Source organism: Sinocyclocheilus grahami, unplaced genomic scaffold, assembly GCF_001515645.1.
Source record: "Sinocyclocheilus grahami isolate Dianchi unplaced genomic scaffold, SAMN03320097.WGS_v1.1 scaffold194.1, whole genome shotgun sequence".
NCBI lineage: Eukaryota > Metazoa > Chordata > Actinopteri > Cypriniformes > Cyprinidae > Sinocyclocheilus > Sinocyclocheilus grahami.
Window position 1 is genome coordinate 491,976 of NW_015505373.1, and position 27,629 is coordinate 519,604.

Sequence of the window (27,629 nt, forward strand, 5' to 3'; positions counted from 1 at the left end):
TAATCAAGCTCTTACTAGGCATACTAGAAACTTCCAGGCAGGTGTGTTGAGGCAAGTTGGAGCTAAACTCTGCAGGACGACCCTCCAGGACCGAGTTTGGGCACCCTTGTTTTAGACCTAGCCTACCTGCAAAACCTAAAAAGCAGTGCTTATTTGTGTATTTGTTCTATTGTATTTATTTTCTGCTATTGCTTGAAATTTGGTTATCTGAAGAAAAGATTCTTAGAACTGAGCCCTGTGCCTCAGACTGCAATGTTTCTGCAGTTTTTCTACATTAATGTATTTTTTCTACAACTGGAGTACCTCAATTCTGTTGTTTCCTAATTATAGATTTACACTATATTTTACACATTGCACATTTTTAGCACAGAAGCCTGAAAGTCATTCTTGACTATTATAATGTCATGAGCTATCATCAAATTACTGATCTCATTATCTCATTTTCCCAATTATTTATTTTTCTATGGGATTAAATGAATAAATACATACATAACGTTTTTTTTGTGTGAATGTCTCAGTTGGGGAACAGAATGTGCAAATTTAAGATAAATGTTCATATTGCATCTGTGTGTCAATACAAACTGTTTGTGTAAAATAGGTACATAAAATCATAATATCGATACTCCTGAATCGAATTGTATCGTAATCGTACCATATAATTTTTTTTTAGGATTAGCAAATACGTTTTCGCTGTATGAGAATCATGAACCCAGTCAAACATTTTTGGAGAAATCTGAAAATGGCTCTCGGTGTGGATGTGCAATTTCACTCTTTTCTCTTTAAGATTTTCTCCTTAGTATTTTAAGGCGTTTTATGTGTTTATTTTATTTAACATGACGAAATAAAGTATTTCACGCCCTATTTATGCTTACTTTTTTATTGTAATTTAAATCATTACGTATTTAATAATTGCATTGTATATAAATTCATTTGATTGAATCTGTTAGTCCCTCCACATGTGCTTCTACTATGCTGGTGTTCTTCTCCAGTCCTCTAGTTGGCGCTAGACGGTCTGTTGGGATTGAGCAGGCGTTGTCAATGAACGCGAAGCAGGAGCAGCATGAGCCGAAGTGTTGGGATCACGTCCGTGGATCATTTAATGACATAATTTGCACAACATTTATAGTTTAATCATGCCGATGAAGGGAAGATTCCCTATACGGAGGACACTGGAGTATCTGCAGAAAGGAGAAGTCGTGTTTAACAAATATGTGAAGATTATGACTGTCAATTATAACACAGATGGAGATCTGAGTGAAGGAGCAAGGTCAGAAAAACAATATCACGATCATCAATAGCTGACTTTATTTGCCATGCCTGCAAGCAGAGTTTGGTTTTTAATGTTTTTTTTTATTGAAAGAGTGTTAAGGATTTTCACTGTCAACATGTCGTCACGCCACACAAATACTGTTTGTGTTTTAAAGCTGAAAGGCATTTTAATATCTGCAATAAATTCGATTAGTTAGAATCAGATCAAATGTGAATAGAAGAACATTAACTACATGAAATCAAGAAGTTTGTAGGAGAAAAAAAACATAAGAATTGTCTATAAATACAGAGTCAGCTGTGTTTGAGAAGCATGATGTTAATGTATAATATTGTTTGACAGGAAGTTTGTGTTCTTCAATATTCCTCAAATCCAGTACAAAAATCCCTGGGTTCAAATAATGATGTTCAAAAACATGACACCCTCACCCTTTCTCCGATTTTACCTCGGTAAGTCATTTGTTTCTTTATTTTCAATATTGTTTTCCCTCACTGTGGTATCGTCTCATTTTAATGCTGTGTTTAGATGAAGGAGAGCAAGTGTTGGTGGATGTAGAAGGAAAAGACCACAAAGAAATTACAAACCATGTGAAGATGATCCTTGGCAAGTCAGAGTAAGTACATTTAAATTTATGCATTTGGCAGCCGCTTTTATCCAAAGCAACGTATTGTGTTCCAGATTTATTCAGCTCACACATTCCCAGGAATCCAAGCCACGACCTTGGCGTTGCTAGTGCCATTCTCTAGGGCTACTATATCATTAGTGATTTAAAAGTAAAAAAATCAATTTAGTTAAGTATCGCATATTGTGGCACTCAAAATTGCAAGGGAAATTTCTTCACTGCGACAGCCCTACTACATAGTCAATTTCAGTGTGGGATCAACTTCCTATATCAACTTGACATCAAGATGCTGTAACATCATTTTAAATTCAGTTTGGACGGCAATTTCTTCTAGAGGTAATTGGGTGAAAATGGGAAGCTAATCCCACACTGAAATTGGTTTAATTTATATGTAGGTCAATATGTTTGAGGTTCAGTTTGCAAATCAACGTCATGTTAAGTTTTTGACATCAGTTTGATTTGCATGTTTTACCTGATTTTCGACGTCAATTGCCCACTGGGTAGTGGACAAGCGGTCAAGTGAAAAATGTGGGTATTTGGACAAGCCCTAAGAAGCTTATGAATGGGTCGGTGAATCATTGACTCACCCGATTCATTCTATAATGCAAATTCATTAATTCAGGAAAAAACACTGTAGAGATGCACAAAAATGGAGCAAAAAATACAAAATAGTCTACAGTTTGTCATTAACTTGGTACTTTAATAAATTGTTGCCCTGACACAAAGTCGTCTGCCACAGACCATGCTAACCAAACAGTTTTTTATAATCGCTCTAAATGTGTGTGTTTGTCCTAGGAAGACTGCTGTGCAGCTATAATTAAAGACACATAATAAAAAAATAAGAAATATATTACTTTGATTAAAAATCTGTATTTGTTGCTTCACAGTGACGGAGCTCAGTAAAAAAGAATTAAAAACCTAATTTAAGTGTTATAGCGATAAGTTAAATAGTAAGTTATCTGAAACAGCTGCATTTTGCCATTTAAGTGCTAGCTGGGTGTTTAACTTTTTTGGGAAATATCCTTTTTAATTTTCAAATAAATTGATCCAGTAATCTAATCTCATTGGCTAGACTGTATAGACTCTAAGTGATGTGACATGGAACACGTACTTGGAATTAGTGCTCTGCATTTAACCCATCCAAAGTACGAGACTCAAACCTGCAACCTTTGGGTTACGAGTCCCACTCTCTAACCATTAGGCCACGACTTCCCCACCTATATCTTCCTATCGATAGTTGGCCAGTGCACATGTCGATCAGGTACTAGCCGAAGCGTAAGTTTACACTGTAAAATGTGTAGAGAGCAAATCTGCAGTTCTAACAGAAATCATTGTAATGTGCATGAAAGCTTTTAGCACCAACCAGTGCTAATGCCAGTATTACCATTTGAACGCGTGTCCCTTGTGTCTGTACTCTGCTTACCCTCTTATGTATCTTTCTGCCCACAGTAAAGTTCTTGAAGCTGAGGCTCTGGCTAAAATGGAGTTGTCTAACCCTGCTAACTTTGGGCCCAAGAAATATTTCCTGCGGGAGTGTATCAGTGAAGTGGAGGGTCAAGTTCCTCATCCTGGTTTTGTCCCACTTCCCAAAGAGATGACTGGCAAATACAGGGCCAAACTGGCTGCAGCCTCTGATGAGTAGATACTGTTTGAGACGAATGTGAAAACGCATTGGACGCTTAAAAAAAAAAATCGTAAAAGTCCTTAAACTTTTTTTGGTGGGTGAGATGAACATGATTTGATGTTTGTGACTTTCACTTAGACTGACTATGGAAAGCAGACTTGTTTTATAAACCTGCAAAAAATACATAATTCAATTAATAAAAACAAATAAAAAAAGAATTGCGATTTATTCTTGAGTGAATACCTACAAAACTAATGCCTAAAGAAAATTCTCACATTTTCATTCAGCGAATGAAACACAATCACAGAATTTGATTAATTATTAGTGTAACATTTATGATACCTGATATTGCTCAGTGTAAACACACAACATTATCCAAACGTTAATGGATAGGTTGTTAGTCACAATATGGTTCTCTGATGACAAAAACATAAATACAATTACAAAAAGCATTACATTCAGCCACAGTGTTGCTGTCTGTTCTCACCGTGTCCACGAAAAGCCTCGCATTAATACAAGACAGAACTCATCAGTTGTGTTTCATGTCTTTTTGAGGTGGGCACATATAAATGAAGCATTAATGAAATATGCAAGCAAAATTGAGATTTAACACAAATGGTACAGTTTCTGGACAGCTATTTAGAGGAGCAGCAGGCAATTATGATGACCATATGCATAAGTTTGTTACTTCAACACTGGTTTCCTAGCATTGGATGTATTTGTATAATTGCTCAATCATTTAAGTGCAACATAAATGAGTACTACTAATGGTATAAAACAATATATACAGACTAAATTACAGACATTTGACATTGATTGATTAGGCAAAGCTGTGATATTAAACAGATTCACCCCAAAATTAATAATTGAGAGAGATTTTTGTTTTTGACAGCATCAACTTCAACTGTATGCACAAAAACAGTTGAAACCCACTTTGTGTTCCAAAAAAAAAACTACAATGGTTTGGAACGACGAGTAACGTGAAATGATTTTCATGTTTGAGTGAAATATTCCTTTGATGTTTCAAGGATAGAAATAAAGAAATCAGTTTCTATTTAGTGAAGCGCTGGTTAGCCATTAGATCAATATAATAATAATAAAAAAGTTCAAAGCTGCAGGTGTGCGTTCATGCTAGACTTCGATACATAAACTTAGATTTTCTTAAAATTCTAAAGCAAAATGTATTCTGAATCAAAGCAGCAGTGTGCATGAAATACTGACTTTGCTGAACAGAAAATCTTAACCAGATACCTATTTATATGACTTGAGACTACAAAGATTTTGTTCACATAAAATACTTGAGTATTACCCAAAGCTAAGACTTACTGTTTTTTAATTTATTTATTAAATTACAAACTTTTCCAGAAATCAAGTTGTTCTGATCAAGAATTGTCTGTTCCTTCTACTATGCGTTCTTGCACAGAAACTTCGAATTTGTTTTAGATTTTTGTCTAGTGCATCAGTAGCTTACACTGTTATCTGTAACTGAAAACAAGCCTCACCAATTACAAAAACTAAGTTCGTGACGGCCACTATTTTTTTCTTTTCTGCTCTTGTAGTGTTTTTTGCAGCTCCTTTAGGTTCTCAGACAAAAGCTCCACTTCATCAGAGCGTCCGCTTAGCTTGGCGTCAAAGATATATGCCCGGATGTTATCGATCTGTTGTAGAAGTAGCTCTTCCTCAATCATGTCATCAGCTGCTGAGCCATCCTCATCATCCTCTTCATCAAATGGATTGGTTGAGGCAGCTGGAATCTCATCGGAAACCTCTTTAAAAGGGTTACCTCTATCTTCATAATCGTCATCTTCAAAAGGATTTCTAGCTGACTTCACTTTAGCTGTACCTGGATCTTCCATTTCATCGTTTTCTTCCTCAAATGGGTTGTGCTCTTTCTTTCCATTGGCTGTCTGAGAGTTTGTCAGTTCTTCCTCAGCAGGAGAGAAATGCTCCTCGTCAAAGGAGTTTCTGGTGGGTGGAGTTGGTGTGTGTTTATCTCTTTGCCTCTCTAAGGGAGGAGAGTTTCCTAATAGACGTGACAAAGACTGTGAAGACCCAGGGCTCCCAATCAAATGTTCTCCCTCCTCTTCTCTTTTCTGAACATCTTCTTGGTCTCTGAAATCCAAGGAGGAGTGTTTTGATTGGTTTCTGTACTCGAGCTCTCTCTGCTGCAGATGTTCGATCTGTCTCTGCTGCAGGTCGGTCTCCTCAGCTAACCTCTGTGAAAGCTGGATGGCTCGACTGGTCTGCTGAGTGTCAAACTCATCCTGCAGCTGCCGCAGGTTCTCCTCCAGCATGGCCACTTCATCAGTGCGGTTTGCGGAGCGCGCCTGCCGTAAGAACGACTCTATGTTTTTGATCTGTTGCAGGAGAGGGTTGTCCAGCTCAGAGCGAGTCTGCAGAGTGTCTGATTGTGGCAGCCAGCCTCCGGCTTTCATCATGCGTGGACCTGGAACATTCTCGTGTGCACCAAGGTCATTTTCACTGTCCAATAGGCGTTTTTGTGCCTCCAGGCCTGCCTAAGTTGCGTAAGAAAAGTAAAGTGTTACAATATGCAAGATAATGAATTGCACAAAAACACTTATACAAAAAAAAATAAGACTGGATTTCTGGATTAGATGGGCTGATGCAAGAATGAAAACATGATTTATTTATTTAGAAATTCATATCTAGACTACAGATTAATCAGTCAGACTCACTGGTTCACTGATCTGATTCTTAAAAAATAAATGCACTGATTTGATTAATCAAATTCAATGACAGGTTTGTTTAAGCTGAGCAAGTTCTGCGCACGTGCGCAGGTGATCAGGTGCGATTAGTTAATGTTCATTGGATCATCTCACAGGAACCTCGAGGGTTCGTACGGGTGCATGAATTCCTTGAAAATGTTGGAATTTTAATGTTTTCAAGGTTTGAAAAATGCTTGGACTTTGGATAAAGTGCTTGAAAGTATAGTTGCATCGGTTTCATAATAATGGGCTTTCTTACTGAATAGTTCATTTTTTAAATAAAAAAAGCCCGTGGCTCCGCTCGAGTGCGCGTGTGATCTGCCGTAGTGATGTTAGGTTCTTGAACGAATCGTTATTTTGAGCCGGTTCTCAGGAAGTAACCGGTCGAGCCGGTTCACAAATCGAACTGAATCGAACTTTAGTTCCGGGTTGATGACGCAGGACGCACAGCCGAAGTAGCACGTCCAACTCGAAAAGAACCGAATGAGCCGGTTTAACCAACTGTCGAAGTTTGCCGAGGATTACCGAATATTCTGATGAGTGAGTTGACTGTGCAAGCCTGAGGCGCGTACTGGAAATATGATTATGACGGTTATTCATTTACATTTTATTAAAACCTGCAAAAATCTTTGTCGAGTGATGTAAATAAATTTTACAATAGTTTATTGTGCATGCATATTATATTTAAAGTTGCTTAAGCAAAATCAAGGAGTTTATAAGACTAGTTGATTCATTCTTTATACTGTAGACATGTAGAACATATTTTGTGCATAGTTTGTGCATCAATGTCTGTACTGTGTGCTGTAGGTGTGAAACTTTTAGGAATCTTATCCAAGTTGTAGGCTAGTCAATATTGGTCAGTCAGTCATATCTGAGGATCCGCGAATTAAACTGTGACCACAAACACCATTAACTTAAAGGGGTCATATGATGCGATTTCAAGATTTCCTTTCTCTTTGGAGTGCTACAAGCTCTTGGTGCATAAACAAGATCTGTAAAGTTGCAAAGACTAAAGTCTCAAATCCAAAGAGATATTCTTTATAAAAGTTGAGTCAACCACGCCTACCTAAAACGGCTCGTTCTAACACGCCCCCACATGTCTACGTCACAATGTGGGAAGATTTGCATAACGCCGCCCAAATGTTCACGCAAAGAAAGGCGGCGTAACTTTTATTCTCGCTGTAGTATTGTTGTTGCCGCCGCCGCCATGTCGTGAAGACGCTGTGTGATTCGTTGTGAAAGCGAAACTACTTTGTTTGGTCTTCCAAAAGAGGACGATATCCGCTTTGTCATGCCTGGAGCTGATCCGTGCTGGTTGCTGAGGAAATACATCAACTTTGCGCTGTGGATCACCGGAACGGCTTTCACCGTGGACGAAGCGGAGTCCAGCCTCCGCTCACTCGAGCCCGCCGTATAATCCATAATTATGTCCCCACTGGATGCAACAAATGCCTCGTTTATAATGGGTTTTCATGTTTTTGTCTCGTCGCTCCGGCTGGACAGGGCATCATCACAATATGGTAAGGGGCGTAACATTTCCGTCACACGCTTGAGGTATTCGGCCAATCACAACACACTGGATAGCTGGCCAATCACAGCACACCTCGCTTTTCAGACCGATGAGCTTTGTAAAAATCGATGCATTTCAGAAAGGCGGGGAATAGAGGAGAAACAATAATGTACAGTATGTGGAAAATAATGTGTTTTTTGAACCTTAAACCGCATAAACACATTATTACACCAAATACACAAAATAATGTTCTTTTTAGCAGCATCATATGAGCCCTTTAATATGTTACCATAGATATTGCCCTACCCTGACATACAGTATTAATTTTATTTGTGCAGGTCTTAAAAAAAAAACCTTACATTTTATTTTAAAATACTGCAGATACCCTGTGAATTCTTAAATTTTTTAAAATGTTATCATTTATAAACTGTATGTTGGTATAAACTGCAATGTTATATGCAATTCAGATAGGTGTTTTTTTAATAGCACAATAACATCTGATTTAAAGTGAAGAACTCAAGTATGTAGGCTATGTAAACATGTAATTTACCACAGTTGTAAAGTGCTGGAAAATCTTAAATGCACCTTGAAAGTGCTTGAATTTTACTTTGGAAAAGGTGTAAGAACCCTGAACCTAACACCAAAACTGAGCAATTATGTGGATATTTGTGTGCATTAAAGTAATTTCCTCCCGATTATTTTCATTTTTCCTTTGTCCTTTTCACTGTAACAATATGAAAAAAGACAACATGTACTGTGCATTTGTGGTCTGCTCTCCCGATTTAATCTACGATATATTCAATGAATAATTCACTGGAATGCATGCAAGAATATCTCGTTACTCCCATAATTTGCATGAAGCATCATAGGGCATACTTACAGTATGAGGCATAATACATATTGCAAGGATGTATATGGCTGGATGTCATCCAGTCTATAAGCTACTGCTGGCTCATAATTCTACAGCCTTCTAGGTCTTTCCTGATTATTATTTTTTTACAATATAAACCAACCCTCCATTTAGTCAGATCATGTTCTCTCAGATTGTAATAGATTTAGATCAAACAGGATCTGTTAAACATAGATATATAATATATGGTAAACCCCTCACATAATTGATAGTACAGCCCACAATAAAAGAAGTGCGCTCAGAAAACATAACCTTTTCAGCAGATGCACATCAGAGAACTGTTGTAAAAAGCTTCCTAGGAAATTTGGTTTAAGGAAATTAAAGCCCTAAAACTGAGAAACAAGGAAGAATATTCATGTGTGTAATATGTGACACAATTTAAGCTCAAAATGTTTTTGAATTAAGTCATTAAAATCACCACTGATTCATTTAAGGTTTCATCTAATAAAGAAATATTAGCAAAATGTGAGAAACAGAATGCGATCACATTGCCGTTTATTCACCTGTCTCTCCTGCTGTGCCCTTTTCTCCTGCTCCTCTCTTCTCTTCTCTTTAAGCTCCTCATACTTCTCCTTGGTGGGGAGCGACGTCAGTCCCAACAGTTTCTCCTGCAGGTGTTAAGTGTTGAACAGACAATTGAGCTTCCACATTTATATAGTTTTACCCACAAGTTTGTAAACCTGTTTTTTCAAACCTGTTGAAAAATATGTCAATAAACATTTCACCTGTATAAAAAGTGTAGCTGTGTAGCGCACCATCCTTTGCAGCTGCAGGGCTTTCGGGTGAGGCTGGACCTCATCTTTCAGTCCGAGTGCGAGGATCTTCTTACTAGTGCCAAAACCCCCCACAGAAATGCATTCTGTGAATCTGGATTTAGATAGGTCCGTCACATCACAGTATGTGTCTTTAGTCTGTTGCCTACCTCAGAACATCAATGAGCTCATAGTATTTCTGTATCTCCATCCTCAGTGCAGCAGCATTCTCTAGATTACAGGTCGTCTCCCCAGCACTACACAATACAGAGAAAACTTTGGAATCTGACAATGTTTGGGATGTGGCATTAGGCATGTATGCAAAAGCACCACAAATGTGACCCTGGACCACAAAACCAGTCACAAGGGTCCATTTTTCGAAATTGAGATTTATACATCATATGCAAGCTGAATAAATAAGCTTTCCATTGATGTGTAGTTTGTTAGGATAGGACAATATTTGGCTGAGATACAACTATTTGAAAGTCTGGAATCTGAGGGTGCAAAAAAAATCTAAATATTGAGAAAATCGCCTTTAAAGTTGTCCAAATAAAGTTCTTAGCAATGCAGATTACTAATCAAAAATGTAATTTTGATATATTTACAGTAGGAAATTTACAAAGTATCTTCATGGAACATGATCTTTACTTAATATCCTAATGATTTTTGGCATAAAAAAAAAAATCACAATTTTGACCCATACAATGTATTTTTGGCTATTGCTACAAATATACCCGAGCGACTTAAGACTGCTTTTGTGCTCCAGGGTCACAAATGTACATTTGTTGACTTCTTTAATGATATTCTAATATCATTAAAGAAGTCAACAAATGTACATTTGTGGTGCTTTTGCATTTGTAGGGCTTACTTGAGAGACTCTGCCATGCGTGTGTACTCTGGAGCCTTAGCTTCAACTTTCTCCATACATGTCCTTAACCTCTGCAAAGCAAAAACAATCAATACTATGACTAAAGACTATGCTGTGTATATTAAGAGCTACCATTACAAAAATACCTAGCTGCAAGCGGCAATCATCAGGGTCCAATCATCAAGCATTTGTTATATTAAACTGGCTGCATGAGACATTACTAGTCATTCAATGTTTAATTACACAATTAAACAATGTCTAAATCTACACATCTCTGCATTTGCTCAAACGATTTGTTAAAATCAAAACGTGGACAGTGATAGGGGAGCTCTGTCTACTGTCATTTTAATAATGCCATCCAAACTCATTTTGACGAGAAAAAAGTAGAAAGAATACCATTAAGCGCATGTAGCATGTCAGTTCTAACTGGTCATCTCTTTCGCTTTCTCTCTTTGAGTGATGGCAAAAAGAGAGCCATGTCTTATTTCCATTGAGAACATCAAGAAGTGGTCTCCAAAACATTCACTTCTAATGAACACAGTTGGGATTAAATGTCATTTACACATTTATGTTTACTCTGGGATAAAAAAAAAAAATCGAATTAAATTATATTAAACACGATTGTACCTCATAGAGTTTGACGATATCAGGCACGTGGTCTTTTTCCTCCAGTTTGTGCTGATGTCGGAGAAGTGCATCCATGCAGTGATGGCAACAACGTACACGGTCCTCGTCTTTCTCCTCCAACACAGAGGTGACAGACGAGATGCTGTTGATGGAGCCGCGGCGAGAAGTCTGCTGCATCACTGGGCCTGCAGATCCAGGAGACCCACTCTGGCCAGGAGCCCACAGGGCCTCCCTTGTTCCACTGGTTAATTTATCTGAAAGCACATTACAGTACGTCCTGAAAATATAACCTACCTGATCAAGATGATCAACAAGTAGTTAACTCTACTTCATTCAATACCAAAAAAAATAAATAAAAAAAAATACTACTACATTATGCTACTGCAGACCGAGCGAGAATGGACGGCGTTACTGTAATATTATGCACTTTGTACTGTAATGTTTTCTTACGGGTGAATGAGACACGAGGTAATCTGACAGCGCCGGGTAATCCAGGTAATCCACCAACGCCGTGTCTCATTGTGTCGCTGCTTAGCCTTAGTCTGCCTGTGTGCATTTGAGTGTTTTGGAGGAGGTGTGGCTTTGGAGAGTGATTTGCAGTGAGGGTGGGATCTTATGTTTTCAAAGCTAGCTTTCTATTGCTAGCCTCTCTGAAATTGCCTACCCTACATTTAAGGCATTTTAAGACCCGCAGAAACCCTGAAAATATAAACATCAAACTACTGCAGTCAAGTCACATGCCCTCTTGATTCGAGGAACACCATTTGGATAGAAGCAGTTCTCGAGGCAACAGTACACTGAACTAAGAACAGTCTCTTTCGGTAATGTTCGAAATACTGAGAACCAATGAGTGCGCTGCTGATACTATTAGTGTACTGGAATCTGACTGAGGGGACAAAATCTAATGTATGAACAAATCATTTAAAGGGGTCATATGATGTGATTTAAATTTTTCCTTTCTCTTTGAAGTTTGAAGCTCTTGGTGCATACAGAAGATCTGTAAAGTTGCAAAGACTAAAGTCTCAAATCCAAAGAGATATTCTTTATAAAAGTTAAGAGTCAGCCACACCTACCTAAAACGGCTCGTTCTAACATGCCCCCACATGTTTACATTATAACGCCACCCAAATGTTCACGAAAAGAAAGAAGGCGTAACTTTTATTCTCGCTGTAGTATTGTTGCCGCCACCATGTCGTGAATGCCCTGTGTGATTTGTTGTGAAAGCTAAACTACTTTGTTTGGCCTTCCAAAAGAGGACGATATCCAGCCCGGGGTCGTCACATGTGGTTGCCGCCGGACGCTCCTTCGTCGAATCCGCTGCCTCTGCTCACTCAGCCCGCCGGCCGTTGCTCACTGTAGGCCACCGTGTGTGACGCGGTTTCATTGTGAAAGCGAAACTACTTTGTTTGGTCTTCCAAAAATGGACACGACTAGAAATCAGTGGTTAAGTTGTATTTACAACACTGTTCCAGAACACTTCAACCCAAATATTCAGATGTGTGCAGCACATTTTTATGGAGGACTGTTTCCTGATCCTGGTAGAGTAGACTACAATGCCGGCTGTTCTGACTCACAGACTGTAAGTACGTTTTCATATTTAAAGAGTTTTTATATTGTATATATTTAAAGCTAGGTTTTTGGGCAGTGTAGAGTAGGGCTTGTTGTTTGTCATTTCTCTGATCACAAATGCAGACATGGTTTTATGTTTACGCGTCGCGATGCAACGCAACACGTAAAAAGACAGTATAAGTCATTATAATCCATAATTATGTCCCCACTGGATGCAACAAGTGCCTCGTTTATAATGGGTTTTAATGTTTTTGAATCATCGCTCCGGCTGGACAGGGCATCATCACAATATGGCAAGGGGCGTAACATTTCCATCACACGCTTGAGATATTCAGCCAATCACAACGCACTGGATAGCTGGCCAATCACAGCACACCTCACTTTTCCGACCGATGAGCTTTGTAAAAATCGACGCATTTCAGAAAGGCGGGGCATAGAGGAGAAACAATAATGTACAGTATGTGGAAAATAATGTTTTTTAACCTTAAACCGCATAAACACATTTCATTACACCAAATACACAAAATAATGTTCTTTTTAGCAGCATCATATGACCCCTTTAAGAAATACGTTTATGACTTGATTGTTTTATCTGATGGGGGAAAAGGAAATTGAGACTCTTATAATAGCCGAAAGGAGCAAATATGCTAAACACTAAATCCCCATCCCCTCCAAATCCTTGCAGGTACCATTAGTTACTGCGTCAGATATGTCACTTTACTCACATGTGAAACAAACTGCCCAAAAGAACTGCTTCACAGAAATCAATTGGACCTCCCATCACTACTATAGACTCTCCCAAATCAGTCAGAATGCTGTCCTGTATCTGACAATGCAGGCAGTATACAGAAAGGCAACTCACTATTTTCTAGAAAAAAAGCATATGCAATCCATTCTGTGCAAGTCAAAAAAGGCAGGACACACGATTTACTGAAGAAAGTCTTAATGTATAGTACTTTCCATTTCATCTAACATATTTATACATGTGTAACTCACATGCCAGTGGCAGAGGAATAAACTCTGTGCACTTTCTGCACATAATGGACCCACAGAGTCTGCAATGGTGGCGGCGGTTGCGGATGTTGAATTTGCTCCCACAATCAGGGCAAAATGGCACATCCTGATCATTCACCCACGACACCACTGACTTCTCAAGTGCTGAGAAAACAAAGTAGCATAGTAGTCACATTTTAAGTCATTCTTTAAATGGTACCAAGCACGTGTGCTATTTTGTTCACATACATCTTATCTGCGCTGCATCCATGTTGGTTCTGTCAAAGGATGTTAGCTGCCAAATGAAAATCCAAGTAGCAATGTGAAACAATTTGATCAAATGGACAGTTCTATTCAGCATTTAATCCATTACCTAAATGTATCAGATTGTTAAAATCTGCTTACGTATGTGAATCCAGACATTTCTAGCTATGCAAGTTCATGTTCCAAAATGTGTTGGAACACATTTCACAGTATTTGCTGTATTTCAAGCTTTGGCACAAGTCAAGCTTTACATAGGTGTAAACTGAAAAGCCGGTTTTGTCTTTCAGATCAACTACTGACATAGCAAGTTTGCTTATCCTGAATAATAACATGATATTTTGAATATTTTATAAAAAAAATACTTAATGTTCCTTTGAGTACTGAGGTTTGTTACAGCCACAGTAACACTACAACAGACATCAAGTGTGTACTGTACAACAAATCCATGCACTTGCAGTATGCATGGCAAAGCGTTAATGTCTGTGTTCACATACTTTACAAATAATCACCTTTTCCAGTCGTATAATGCATTTGTTGACTTCAATCACATAATGGTCAATTCTTGCAGCTCTCTGCTTCTTGAAAAAATCCAAGTGACTGTGGGTGGCTCCTATTTTAACAGAAGACTTATTACAGTCTGACAATGACAACTTTTGTTAACACCCAATGATACAGGACCAGCTTGCCTTACTTTGCATCTTATATATTTTTATTAAAAAAATCTTGCTTGTCTTAATTTTGTTTTTTAAATCTGTCTTTGGTAGTAAGAATCTTACCGAGCTCTTGCGGCTCCCACATGAAGGGGTCCACTCCTCCATAATAAAATGATTCATAGCTGCTGTCTGTCCGCTCATCTCCATCCCACTTTAACAGCTTGTCTTTGGCTTTCTTTGCCTTTTGCACCAGGCCTGAGAAACCAACGTGAAAATGCTTAACAACTGAACATGTCAGCTCCTCCACTTACTAGAAAACTAGTGTGAAACTGACATGGTTCTAGAAGAATCAGTGCCTAAATACATTACCTTTTGCGTTGGTTTAGGTCCTCAATCTTTGTCTCTATATAAAACAGCAAGCTTATAGCATGTTCTTATTTACTATACCTCAGGCTTTTTAGGTTGGGTGCCATCTCTGGTCCAGTTTATACTGGCTTCCATGGCTTTTTTTCCTGCCAAATGCCAACCCAGTGTGTCAAAATACTATTGGGAAAATTGGCAGCAGTGGGACCACATAGGCCTTGGTTATGTATTGATGACAATTTTTTCCTTGGAGAAAAATAACTGAAGAACTCTACTATCCGCCTTATTTTGCAACTCCGAAGTAAGCTATTTTCTTTAAATATGCAAGACTTCTGCTTTGTTAGCCACTAGAGGTAAGTAACTAGAAGAATAACAAGAGCTTTAAACTGTAAAACTATTTGCACTACAAACCTGTGTGAGTAAGATTAAGATAATACATTAAAATAATAAGATAACAAACACCAGTTTGCAATATCACTTAACAGACTGTTTTTGTTCAGCTAAAATAGCTGGAAGAGACCGGCACCGGAAGTCTTGCACATTCAAGTTACAAATGGCAGTGCTCACTCTTACATTAAAATAAAGGTGGATAGACTTTCTTTCAAATAAGCATGACTTAACTACGAAGGAAATTCTTAGAAAGGATAACCAGTGTTGGGGAAAGTTACTTTTAAAAGTAATGCATTACAATATTGCGTTACTTCCTAAAAAAGTAACTAATTACGTTACTTAGTTACTTTTTATTGGCGTTACTTTTTAAATCTGGGCTGGGCTTGCTTGTTTGCTTTTAATATAAAAAGTTCTATTTTTGGCAAACGTAAAAGCCCTTTCACACCAAAAGCCTGAAGGAAAAGTACATTCACGTCTGTACAGTAGAACACAGAAGAAAGTTCAACACTCTTCAGCAATAAAAGAAGAAGAAATGTTAGTTTATCTTGTGCAATTTTTGCTTATTAGTTTAGTTGAATTGGATCACTGAAGGTCAGCAGCAAATTAGTTAATAAAATGGGATTAAATACATAAAGGACATTTGTATTATTTAACATATTTAATTATTGCAGCTTTGAGTCATATTCTGAGTTGCTTTTAACTGTTTTTATTAATTTTGAGGAAAACTAAATCAGATTTTTTTTGTGAGATGAATTAATGCATGTTCACATAGAACAAAAGTAACATCTTACTCCCGATTTCTCTCAACAAAGGGACAAGGAGAGCTTTCAATAAATAAATGGGGGGGAAAAAGTAACTCAAATATTTTCTTGTAAATTAAAAAGTAATGCGTTACTTTACTAGTTACTTGTAATGTGTTACCCCCAACACTGAGGATAACAATATGAAACGATTTGTCCTGTGTTTTATTAAAAAATCCTGTATCTAGAGCTGGGCGATAAGATCGCAATAAAATGTATGTAGATAAATATGATAAGCTCTGGACAGTTTTCCTCAATACGGACTGATCTAACAGACTATTACACAGCAGAAATAAAACAGCCAGTCAGTCGCCATTAAGCCTGTTTATCATGTGTCCCTGCGTAAATGAGCGAGTAGTTTTTGTCTACTAAACACATTTGACAACACTTGTGGTCAAAGATCTTCACGACAAATCTCCAAAAGTAATGTTAGGTTTAACTTCTTTGAAATTATGAAAATAATATAATTATGCTAAAATAAATGCTATTCGTTTGAACTTTCTATTCATCAAAGAATCCTGAAAAACTGTACACAACTGTTTGCAACAATACCAATAAGCATAAGCAGCAAATCAGCATATCAGAATGATTTCTGAAGGATCATGTGACACTGAAGACTGGAGTAATGATGCTGAAAATTCAGCTTTGATCACATGAACAATAAATCACATTTTAAAAATCCATTCAAACAGAAAACAGTTGTTTTGAATTCTAAAAATATTTCTCAATATTATCATTCTTGCTGTATTTTGGATCAAATAAAGACAACCTCGGTGAGCAGAAGAGACTTCTGAAAAGTCTTCTAGCGTATAATACATCCATGTGCATTTAACAGTTATTATTATTATTATTATATACAGTTACATCTAATTTAACCATACTAGTTGCATGGTAACAGACACATCTCGTGCACTTTATACCCATGAACAACTGCATACAAATTTAGCATACAATGCATACAAAACCAGGTTCACACCTGGGACTAAGTGTACTCAATAAAAGAAGCTTCAATTAATTTTGACTGAGTTTATTTTAGTCAGACTTCTTGCAGTACTGGGGTAGTGCACAATGGCCGGTGGGTAAACTGAACATGTACACTCCCTTCAGACTGGAATCTCACTTAAGATGGGAGAATAAACTGTGACGTCCACTTCGTATGGCACTTACGATCGAATGGAACACAGCTTGTAATACGTTTAGCACTGTGACAAAGCAGACTCTATTCTTGTTTATTCACCCGAGTAATGGACTGTGAGAAATGAGATCAATCTTAAGACTATTCCAGCTTACTTTTCAGCTGACCACCAACGTGCCGGTTGTCACCGGAGTGTTCCTCTTCATAGTGGCCTTGTAGCTGGTAGAACGACTGGAGGTCCTTCAAACAGAGAGGGCACAGGAAGCCCTCCTTCACCTCAGCAGAGTCCTCTAATGAGGGCGGGTAGATGGAGGCCATAAGGTGGATTTGGGTGTGAGAGGCTGGATCCAATGCTTCTCAGTTTATGAGGCACCTGTGTGACAGCACCGGCCATGCCAGACCCTCTCCATCACTCAAACAATCATACATGCAAGAATACATTAATATTACATAACCATGTGACTTCTTAAAATAAAACATTTATATAAACACATTTATATGATAGAATATTTTAAATATTCGTAACATATCCTGTTATATCATTCATGTTAAAAGATTATGGTATTTCCATAAAAAGGGACACTTTTATAAAAACAGACACACTTGCCGGCATATTAAATCCTTTGTTACAATGAATGTCTAGATCTTAATTACGCACTTCCCCTTAGATAAGGCTTGATTATTAATTATTTTATGGACTTGCACAGTTCAGTTGAATTATAAAGTTGACCCTCTTTAACTTGATGCTGTTAAACTTAATGTACGAAGCAAACTGTTTGTTAAAATAATCATAACATAACCAACAACCCTGAAATAAGAATGTACAGTTTATCTGTCAATCATATGCGCATGAATATTAATATAGCAATCATCATTGGTCCAATTTATTTTTAATAATACAATAAAGTAGCATATGATCTATATTATTACTCTTGTAATAAATAGGCATTACCTAACAATGGACAGGAGTATTAATTATTTATAATTTAATATTAACCAAGATGGACAAACGTGTAAAAAAAGATATTCGCTAATTCATGGTACTTAATCAAATGTTTATGTAAAAAACTTTATTGTAAAGCGTTAGTAATAACAAAAATCATAAGTCCCATCGCTAAGCCCTGAAGGTATATGTGGCCTCCTGCTTAAATCTAGAAATGCGTTCTACTACTAACCCCTTTGTTTATAATTACAAATATGTGTTTTCTGCTTGGATCAGCAGTTTGTTTGTTTATTTATTGTCTTCTGGTGTTAAAAGAAATACTGATAGTTTAATGTTATAGAAGAGTTATGTATATATGTATTTTTATACAAATTGAACATTTTAAAGTCGAGTTCTAGGCACCTGTGAACATCATAACGAGTGATGCTATCCAAAAGCACTGGATTTTATAGAGGCTGGACAATGTTAGTGTTAAAATAGATACTAGATAATAAATAGATATTATTATTATTATTATTTTTAATTAACCTGAAAGAATCAATCAAAATAAACAAATGTGCAGTCTGTCCTCTATTGTAAACATGCTTGCCCGTCTGTTAGTTTGTCAGCAGGCCTAACCTAAATCACACTGACATGAGAAAGGAATACGTTTATCTACCTTTTTCCCCAGCGACAAGCTCTTAAAAGCCTCTTAAAAGCGAGTGCTTAGAAACATCGAGAATAAACGCGCTTTAAATGAACGGTAAAGCGCTAATCAATCAGACGATCTTGTGGCTCGGTTTGCTAGGCGTGGTCACGGGAGCACAGCACATCGTCGTGTCAAAATAAAAGTCCCCTATTAACGTATGAGTGTCTTGTTGAATTTCTTCTTCTTCTTCTTCTTCTTCTTCTTCTTCTTCTCTCTCTCTGAACATTTTCATTAACAAAATGTTATAAATAATCAAAAGTGTATTTGCACAAAACTAATGAAAAAAAAAACCTTTTTGAGCTATTTTGCAGGCTGGTTTTAGAGGTGTTTTAACCACTTCTTCAGCTGGCCAGGCTGGGAGACCAGGGCTGCGTTCAGCCCCGACAAAACGGTGCAAAACGTTTTTTAAACGGAAACGGTGGTGAGTTGAACACCCTGTTCTGTTGACGCAAGAGTTGCAGCTATGGCAGCTGAGAAGGCCATTCTTTGTGTTCTTTGTGAAGAATTCTCAGAGCCTGATGAAATCGGTATAAATACGTGTTTAATACTGCAAAATAAAAGAGAACAGAATAAAAGAGAACATCCCAATCGAATGAAGGGATTTGTGGAAACTGTGGTTCCTAATTATTGTGATCCAACATTTGCCTCGCATTTCAGGATGAAAAGACAAACATTTCAGGTGAAGGATAATCCACTTCTTACCTCCGAGACTGTGTTATGATCTATGACCTTATTATTTTTATTGTGAGTATTCGGCTTATCATTATTGCTGATCACTGTTGTTGTGCTATGATATTGTAATATTTACCATTATATAATCAGAGCAGTATAGAAAAGTTTATGAAAGTGTCACTCCATAATACAATAGCAAAATATATAAATATGTATAGTATTTTTATGTTACATTAATCAGTATTTAGCACACCTTTCTAAGGAAAGATACACATTGCAATTACTAAATTATATTTAGACAGACTTAAAGAAGTTCCAGATCTATACTTGTGCCCTTATTATTTCAGTTATTTTGCCTTTAATGTAAATAGACATGTGCAAACCATATTCTTGCTCTTGTGAATTTATTTTGATGTTAATTACATTGTGCCAGCTGTCTCTTTAATACCGCGTGGTTTACATACATGTTGCTGCTGATTGGGCTGATATGTTTGACACACCCACCAAACAAGAGAAAACGCATCTCAAACCCCGTTGCACACCGTTTCCAGGAAACATGTCGTTCAAACCGGAAACTGTAGCAAAACGGTGCACACCGGTTTGAGCTTGAACTTGCCCCAGCTAAAACCATACTTCCAGCTTAAACCAGCTAAGATCAGCCAACCAGCCTAACCCTTTAAAACCCTCAAATAGAAATGGTAGCCTATGTATGCTTTTATATTATAGTTGTACCTTGAAGAAATAAACTTTAAGAAAAGAAATAAGCAGCTTTATTGAGCGTTTGTGCCCGAGACACTTACAAAACAGGATTTACAAAAATCCTCATGGTCTTCCTCGTCCTCTGGCTCAATGATGAAGAGCGGCATTGTGAAGCACAGCGCAGCACGCAACAACCGCAGTTACAAATGCAGGGCTCACCTATAAGGCCTTGAAGAAAACAGAGCATCAGCGTGTTTTCAGCAAGCCAAAGTCTTAGTCTGCTATGCTTTGTGCACAGGAGCGCTGGCTGTTGAAACGAGCTGCACAGGGTTCTGTAAGGCTCTCTGTGTGGGGTGATGAGGCAGATGGGTGCACTCAGGCAAGGAGAGACTCGATGTCCCTTTCCACAGCCACAGAATTGGCACAGATGTGTTGAGATGGCAGTAGGGTGTGGGGTTCACCGCCTGTACATATGTGATTGTTAGAACAATAAGTTTGAATAAAGTCTTTGTTTCCTGTGTTGTTCTCTTGTACATGTATTTATTTTTTTAATTATTATTATAGTGTGATGTTTACTTTTATTCAGTCCTTTTACTCATTTATTCATGTTTCCTATTGTTGATAGTAAATAAAATTTACTCATTCATGCATGCATTAATTCATTGCTTGACTAAAAATTGAGATGTATTCACCTGGGCTGCATTTGTCTTGTATATATTCATGTATAGCTGTCATATGATGAAACAAACTACATTTGGTTTGTTTTATCATTTTCAGTAAAAAAAAAGACATAATTAATTATTGGTCAGCATTTATTGTAAGTAAAATCAACAGTCTTCTCCAAAGATCTTCGAGCCGCTGCCTGACGTTTCCTTTGTGCAGACATTGCAAATGCTGAGGAAAACAATATAGGTAGGGATGTTGAATTAGTGATGCAATGAGATGTTAGTGCACCTGTTACTCATATATTTAAAAATATATATATATTGTAGAAAAGATGAATATCATGGATTTATATACATATACAGAACGGGGGAAGTCGTGGCCTAATGGTTAGAGAGTCGGACTCGTAACCCAAAGGTTGCGAGTTTGAGTCTCGTACCGGCAGGGATTGTAGGTGGGGGGAGTGAATGTACAGTGCTCTCTCTCCCACCTTCAATACCACGACTGAGTACCTTGAGCAAGGCACCGAACCCCTAACTGCTTCCCGGGCGCCGCAGCAAAAATGGCTGCCCACTGCTCCGTGTGTGTTCACTTTGGATGGGATAAATGCAGAGCACTAATTCTGAGTATACCTTGAGCAAGGCACCGAACCCCTAACTGCTTCCTGGCGCCGCAGCAAAAATGGCTGCCCACTGCTCCGGGTGTGTTCACTTTGGATGGGATAAATGCAGAGCACTAATTCTGAGTATGGGTCGCCACATGTCACGGGCTTATCCCTATGCCCTAATCCCTTCGAAGGGTTTACCCTTGGGAGTGAGAGCTTCGAAGGGTTGAAAGGTGTAGGGGACCAAACAACTGTTTCTTCAAGGGCCCGTCATTACATGCCCACACGGAGGCACTGTCATCATGCAAAGGATCATGGGATCTCGAAGTGTCCATCAGTTGTACCCCAGTTTTGAGCACTTCGGTTTGGAACGACCCTTCAATATGGCGGCCATGATTGTTTTCACTCCGAAGAGCCCTTCGGAGGGTGATATATCCAGTTTGGAACGCACCGTACATCAGTGTGCGTTCAAGTCATGTCGGATAGATCTTATATGAACGCCACCACAAAGTCGTTATTAGAGTGGGAAACTCGACATTTACTTTAACCCGAGTTTCCGAGTTGGGGGCGTGTCAGTGAGAAAACGTGTCGGATGCAATGGACGCATCCAAAGACTAGATATGCAGCATCTGTATTGTATGGAAGCCCGTTTCGATGGTAAATTTGTTGAAATTAATAAAATTATTAATTTTTAGTAATGTAAAATAAAACTATATGTTACATATACAAAATATTATATTATTGTATAGTTACCAAAGAACATACAGTTTACATCACCTTCATAAAATGAATAAAAACAGAAAAAAAGCAAAAACAAAATGACGCACATTCTTTATTCATCATTTGGTAGATGTAAAGTTTTAAAAAATCGTTGAATTTTATGGAAAAAAAGTTCAATCGCCATATTGTTCCGACCAAAGTGACTTGAACGCACCTGACGTAGTTATTACGACTTGTCAACTTGTAAGTACGAACGTCCCAGGAGGACTTGAACGCAGCATTAGTACATGTAAGATACAAAAATGTAGATTCATTTGTCTGAGTACAATATTCAATATTTTATATTTCAATATTTTAATATTCAATATTTCACCCTGTTTTGTCCCACTTCTCAAGAATCAGTGATACACAGAAAAAATGCACAATGACAAGGTTAAATATCTTTGAATAATTCATCATATTGCATAAACAAATTGCATTTTTTTTCTTTTTTGTGTGTTATTTATAAGCCTGAGGGATGTAACAAGACAGTTCAATTCAACAAGAAAAAGAGGAAAACATAAAGGAGATTTAAGCCACTTTTGCTTGTGGGTGAAAAAAAATTTTCACATAAAGAAATTAACAACATAATTAAAAGATAACGAGTTGGGGTTTTCGTAATAAAAAAATAATTCAAATTCTACACAACGCCACTGTTTGTTAGGGTTCCATCCCTGGTTTTTCAAGTGTCCTCACATCGACTCTATGTGCACATCATTAAACTAATCAGACTTCACAAAAAGTAGAAGAATAATTCATCTCAAATTAAGAAATGTCTTAAAATGCCATTTATTTTTTAGTCTGGATTAATTTAAGTAGAATTAGCCCAGTTTGACTTTAATTTAATCCTTGTCTGGCAGACAGTCCCCATGTTTTCTGTCGGATGTTGTCCTTATTGCATGTTTCACATGTGGTATTGTCAGTTAAGTTTGTTTCCCTTGATTTACTTGCTTCTGCCTATGTTTCCCCGTGTCTGTATTTGCTTTTATTTTTATTACATTTTTTGCACTTTCATCCTACTCGCTCTGTCAACCAGCGTTACAGTAAACGTATGCATCAAAGCACTGCACGTGGGTGTGTGTGATTTGTTTTAAAATTGTACCGATTACTGATTTTACTAGACATTCTACTAACTCTTTGTAACTACATGTCATCAAATTCTCATTAATTTGCAACTACATGTCAACTAACTCAGAGTCTTAGTATACTATAGAATAGGTTGACATGTAATTACAAAGTTACTTATAGTCAGTAGAATATCTGTTGGGGAACCATTAAAATAAAGTGGATATCAATCAGACAGTCTACTAATACTCTAATAACTGGTAGCTGATATGTAGTTGTAAAGTTACTTATAAAGTAAAAACTTGGAATATAAAAAAAAAATGTTTACCTATTCATTTTTAAAATGTACAAATTTGACTTTTCGCAAATTAGTTTTTTTTTAAACATGCGAGATATGGAGAACATCTAGTATATTTTAAAATATAATATTATATATCTACACACACACACATATGGTGAAGTATACATTTTAGAAACTGTAAGCTACAGACCTAAAGACACTCTTGCTGGCACAGCTGATTGGCTGATCCAGAATGAAACCCATGACATGGCAACCAGTAGGATTGAGGGCATGTAGGACTGGATGATGTAAACTCCTCGGTTACGCCTTAGTTGAAACCGTAAACTGAGACGTGGAAATCTCCCTGCTGTTTCAAGAATGACAATATGAAAATATGTAATATGGTTTCTGAGTTAACAAAATAGATTAAAACAATTCAAAGTGAAAACAACAGTTGCTGCAGCATTAGCAATGACATTTTTGGGAGAGTTTAGTTACATCAGATATATCAGACCGTGTCGATGAAAAGCCTCACCAGATTTAAAGTTCATCATCTCTGTGACAAAGCGATAATCTGTGATGGTGAACTGGGACAGCTCTAATTTGTCCAGCCCATGAATGTGTTTCTGACTCTCTGACCAGTGATACACAATATCTTCTGAAGAGTAGCCATCTGCAAAACCACCAACAGGAAAAATAAAATAAAATATAGGATTTTTGTGAAATATAAAGTCACAGGCATCGTTATCATGGTTTGGTTTTTTTGTGCAGGAATAATTTTTGTGCTCATGAAGATGAAACACTGTAAATGCAAAAGAGAGATGCCAGATATAAGTTTCCCCTTTACTCACAGCTTTCCAAGTCTAGCATGCATTCCTGTTCATCCATGGGGTATTTTGTGAGGTCCATGTCGCATGCGACTGTAGATGTAATTCTGAAAGGGAAACCATCACGCTTAAACATTTTGAACATGGAGCAGGTCACAGAGAAGAAATAAACCCTCTGTGATCATGTGTTAAGACTTGAAAGTAAATGATATGATCCTTTGAAAATGATGTTAGTGGGATTTTTTTTTCTCCACATATTTTCCCATACTGTTGGTTTGCTTTAAACAGCTCTCAGAAATAAGTGGTTGGTCAATGGTGGCTTTATTTATTTATTAAAGGGGTCATATGATGCTTTTTTAAAGATCATTATTTTGTGTATTTGGTGTAACAGAATATGTTGACATGCTTTAATGTTCAAAAAACACATTATGTTTCAAATACTGTACATTATTGTAGGTTCTCTATGCCTCGCCTCTCTCAAACGCTTCGTTTTCTACAAAGGGGGCGTGGCAGAGTCTTTACTTTGATAAAGAATATCTCTTTGGTTTTGAGACTTTAGTCTTTGCAACTTCAGGGATCTTATATATGCACAATCAGCTTGTAACACTCCAAAGAGAAAGGAAAACTTGAAATCACATCATATGACCCCTTTAAGTAGACAAGTGGATAGGCAGATTTATTTGTAATAAAATGAAGAACAGACCACTTTATGTTTATTTTGTTATAATGACCATTTATAAACATGAGTTTTTTAACTTAAATTTTCTTCCCTTTATTGTGACCTGTCAACATTCCAGCTTTACTGTGCTGCCCAAAGTCCTTTTACATTATTGCCAATGGAAAATTACAAACTAGTTTAAAATGCACTTAAAGCATACCCACGTACCGACTGCTGTAGAGAATGACTCCATCAGGCTGCAGGCGTATGAGTTTGTTCTCCACAGTGACATCGTGGAACCAGGCTGATTTGGCATTAACTATGAATGTGTCTGGTAACCAGAGTTTGTCCACAAAGCGGCTGTCCAGGCCAAGAGTTTTGTTTGTGTGGTTGTAGGACAGACGGTCATCTCTCCAACTCTGCCGCAGAAATACTGTCATGGTGTATTCCTGTCAAAATAAATGCACACAAACAAAACATTTACAGTTGTTAAATAACATTTCTGAGATTTATTGTTGTGTATTGTACAGATTTACAGACAATTTACTTTAAAGCACTGAGTTAAATCAAGCAATAAGCCATTAGAGGCTGTGCATTACAATGGTTTGACCATTGAAATGGGGTGCTCTTCTTCCTCCTAAAACATGGTAAAATCAATAATTAATATAGATAATAATAATACTTATTACTTTTGACCAATAGGTGGTGCTGTGATAAAATTTATGTGCTGTGGTCAGTGTGGTGTGACAAGGGCACATACAAAGTTTGGTGGCAGCTTCAGATTCAGTTCAGTATAATGCCATCAAATTGGTGAATGCATTAAATACAGTATTCAACATTTGAAGTGGATCAAAACCTATCATCAAAGTTGTCCTAAAACCAAAACAATACCCGTTCTTGTTTTAGGACAACTCTGATGAACATTTTTGATCCACTTCAAATGTTGACTACTGTAATAATCGTTTGGTCTAGCAACACATAATCCACAACATTTGTTGGTATGGTCTGAAAATAGACTGACTGATTAACCTGAATTCCATATTATTTTAATAGCATGATTTTAAGTTATCTGATTTGATTTTCATGCAAATCTAAAGGGAAAAGCAGAAGGCAAGTTCAAAAGTTATTGGCAGAAACATAAGTGCAAATTGGTTTGAGTTAGAGACTAGATTAGTGATGTTAGGTTCTTGAACGAATCGTTCTTTTGAGCCGGTTCTCATGAAGTAACCGGTCGAGCCGGTTCACAAATCGAACTGAATCGAACTTTAGTTCTGGGTTGATGATGCAGGACACACAGCCGAAGTAGCACGTCCGACTCGAAAAGAACCGAATGAGCCGGTTTAACCAACTGTCGAAGTTTGCAGATGATTACCGAGGACTCAACAAGAACTGAATGAGCCGTGACGAAGTTTGCTGACGATTACCGAGGACTCAACAAGAACCGAATGAGCCGGTTTAACCAACTGTCGAAGTTTGCCGATGATTACCGAGGACTCAACAAGAACTGAATGAGCCGTGACGAAGTTTGCTGACGATTACCGAGGACTCAACAAGAACCGAATGAGCCGGTTTAACCAACTGTCGAAGTTTGCCGATGATTACCGAGGACTCAACAAGAACTGAATGAGCCGTGACGAAGTTTGCTGACGATTACCGAGGACTCAACAAGAACCGAATGAGCCGGTTTAACCAACTGTCGAAGTTTGCCGATGATTACCGAGGACTCAACAAGAACTGAATGAGCCGTGACGAAGTTTGCTGACGATTACCGAGGACTCAACAAGAACCGAATGAGCCGGTTTAACCAACTGTCGAAGTCATTTATAAACTTTTTAAGACTTTGACAGCAAAGCCTGTGTTCATTAAATCATTATAACACACTCTTTAAAAAAAGTAGCAGGGTTGCCAATGTGTTAACATTTGAGATGTAGGATTAGATTTATGTTTAAAATTCTTGGTAACACTTTAGATTAGGGAACACTATTAACTAGTTGCTTATTAGCATGCATTCATTCTGAGATTTTAAAAGACTGGGATAAATAAACCACATACAGTAAACACATATGTCATTTATTAATAAATGATGGAGCAAAGCCTACTGATAAGCACTGGAATATATAATATTTATCGTTCGATTTAAAAAAATATATAGGCTAAGCTTTCCCAAATTCTGGAACTTGCACATAATTCAGACTTTCTCACTCACACCCTCATATCAAGATCATAAAGGAAAGTTCTTTACTATGTGACACTGTCACACAGGACACGTTTTAACCTGCTCAATATATTATAATGATTTGATGTATATTTGAGTTTTAATAGGTTTTCGTGTTGTCTTAGCCATTTTATTCCTCTTAACCATTTTAATGTGTGTATGTGTTACGTCCTTATGTGATGCTGACTTGTCGTTTGAGTATTTTCTTGTTTTTGTGTTCTTCTGTTTGAGTTTTTTTTTCTTTAAATGAGTCTGGGTCTGCCTGTCATGTGACTGATCACATGACAGGAAATAGGAAATGGACAGCATAAAGGAGGCAGCATGCCAAACAACCAGGGTCATTGCTTATGACCATTTGGTGATCACCTACATACTGGATAGTGGAGTTATCTTTGTGGACTCACCTTTCCAGCACTTTTGGGTTATCACTTCAGAGGACTTTTTGTATATACACCGGTAGTAGTGATGCAAAGTCCGATTCAT

General features: G+C 37.5%; 3 protein-coding genes across 4 annotated transcripts in view; 1 reads left to right on the top strand and 2 right to left on the bottom strand.

Moving 5' to 3' along the window:
- Positions 1–964: 964 nt before the first annotated feature.
- Positions 965–3,710, top strand: mrps25 (mitochondrial ribosomal protein S25). The gene is made up of 4 exons (XM_016285213.1): positions 965–1,267; positions 1,610–1,716; positions 1,793–1,880; positions 3,339–3,710. Exons 1-4 carry the CDS (start codon positions 1,134–1,136, stop codon positions 3,529–3,531), a joined length of 522 nt encoding a protein of 173 aa, XP_016140699.1. The 5' UTR covers positions 965–1,133; the 3' UTR covers positions 3,532–3,710.
- A 708-nt stretch (positions 3,711–4,418) lies between these two features.
- LOC107594966 (rabenosyn-5) lies at positions 4,419–18,815 on the bottom strand. 2 transcript variants are annotated; one of them, XM_016285212.1, is made up of 12 exons: positions 18,675–18,815; positions 17,229–17,446; positions 14,509–14,640; positions 14,242–14,342; positions 13,718–13,763; positions 13,472–13,633; positions 10,907–11,160; positions 10,280–10,350; positions 9,582–9,668; positions 9,385–9,487; positions 9,163–9,267; positions 4,419–6,029 (listed from the first exon to the last, which is right to left on the bottom strand). In XM_016285212.1, the coding sequence occupies exons 2-12, from the start codon at positions 17,389–17,391 to the stop codon at positions 5,046–5,048; spliced, it is 2,208 nt and encodes a 735-aa protein (XP_016140698.1). In that variant the 5' UTR covers positions 17,392–17,446; positions 18,675–18,815; the 3' UTR covers positions 4,419–5,045. The 2 variants fall into 2 exon arrangements, with proteins under 2 accessions (XP_016140698.1, XP_016140697.1); XM_016285211.1 differs by having other exon boundaries at positions 17,229–17,485.
- Positions 18,816–23,649: 4,834 nt separating this feature from the next.
- The window catches only part of LOC107594968 (gamma-aminobutyric acid receptor subunit delta-like), a 30,995-nt gene continuing 27,015 nt past the window's right edge, over positions 23,650–27,629 (bottom strand). The window contains exons 4-7 of the mRNA XM_016285214.1: positions 25,160–25,380; positions 24,298–24,380; positions 23,982–24,119; positions 23,650–23,813 (exon numbers count right to left, since the gene is read on the bottom strand). Of these exons, the coding sequence (XP_016140700.1) occupies positions 23,650–23,813; positions 23,982–24,119; positions 24,298–24,380; positions 25,160–25,380 (606 nt within the window). The remainder of the gene's footprint in view (positions 23,814–23,981; positions 24,120–24,297; positions 24,381–25,159; positions 25,381–27,629) is intronic.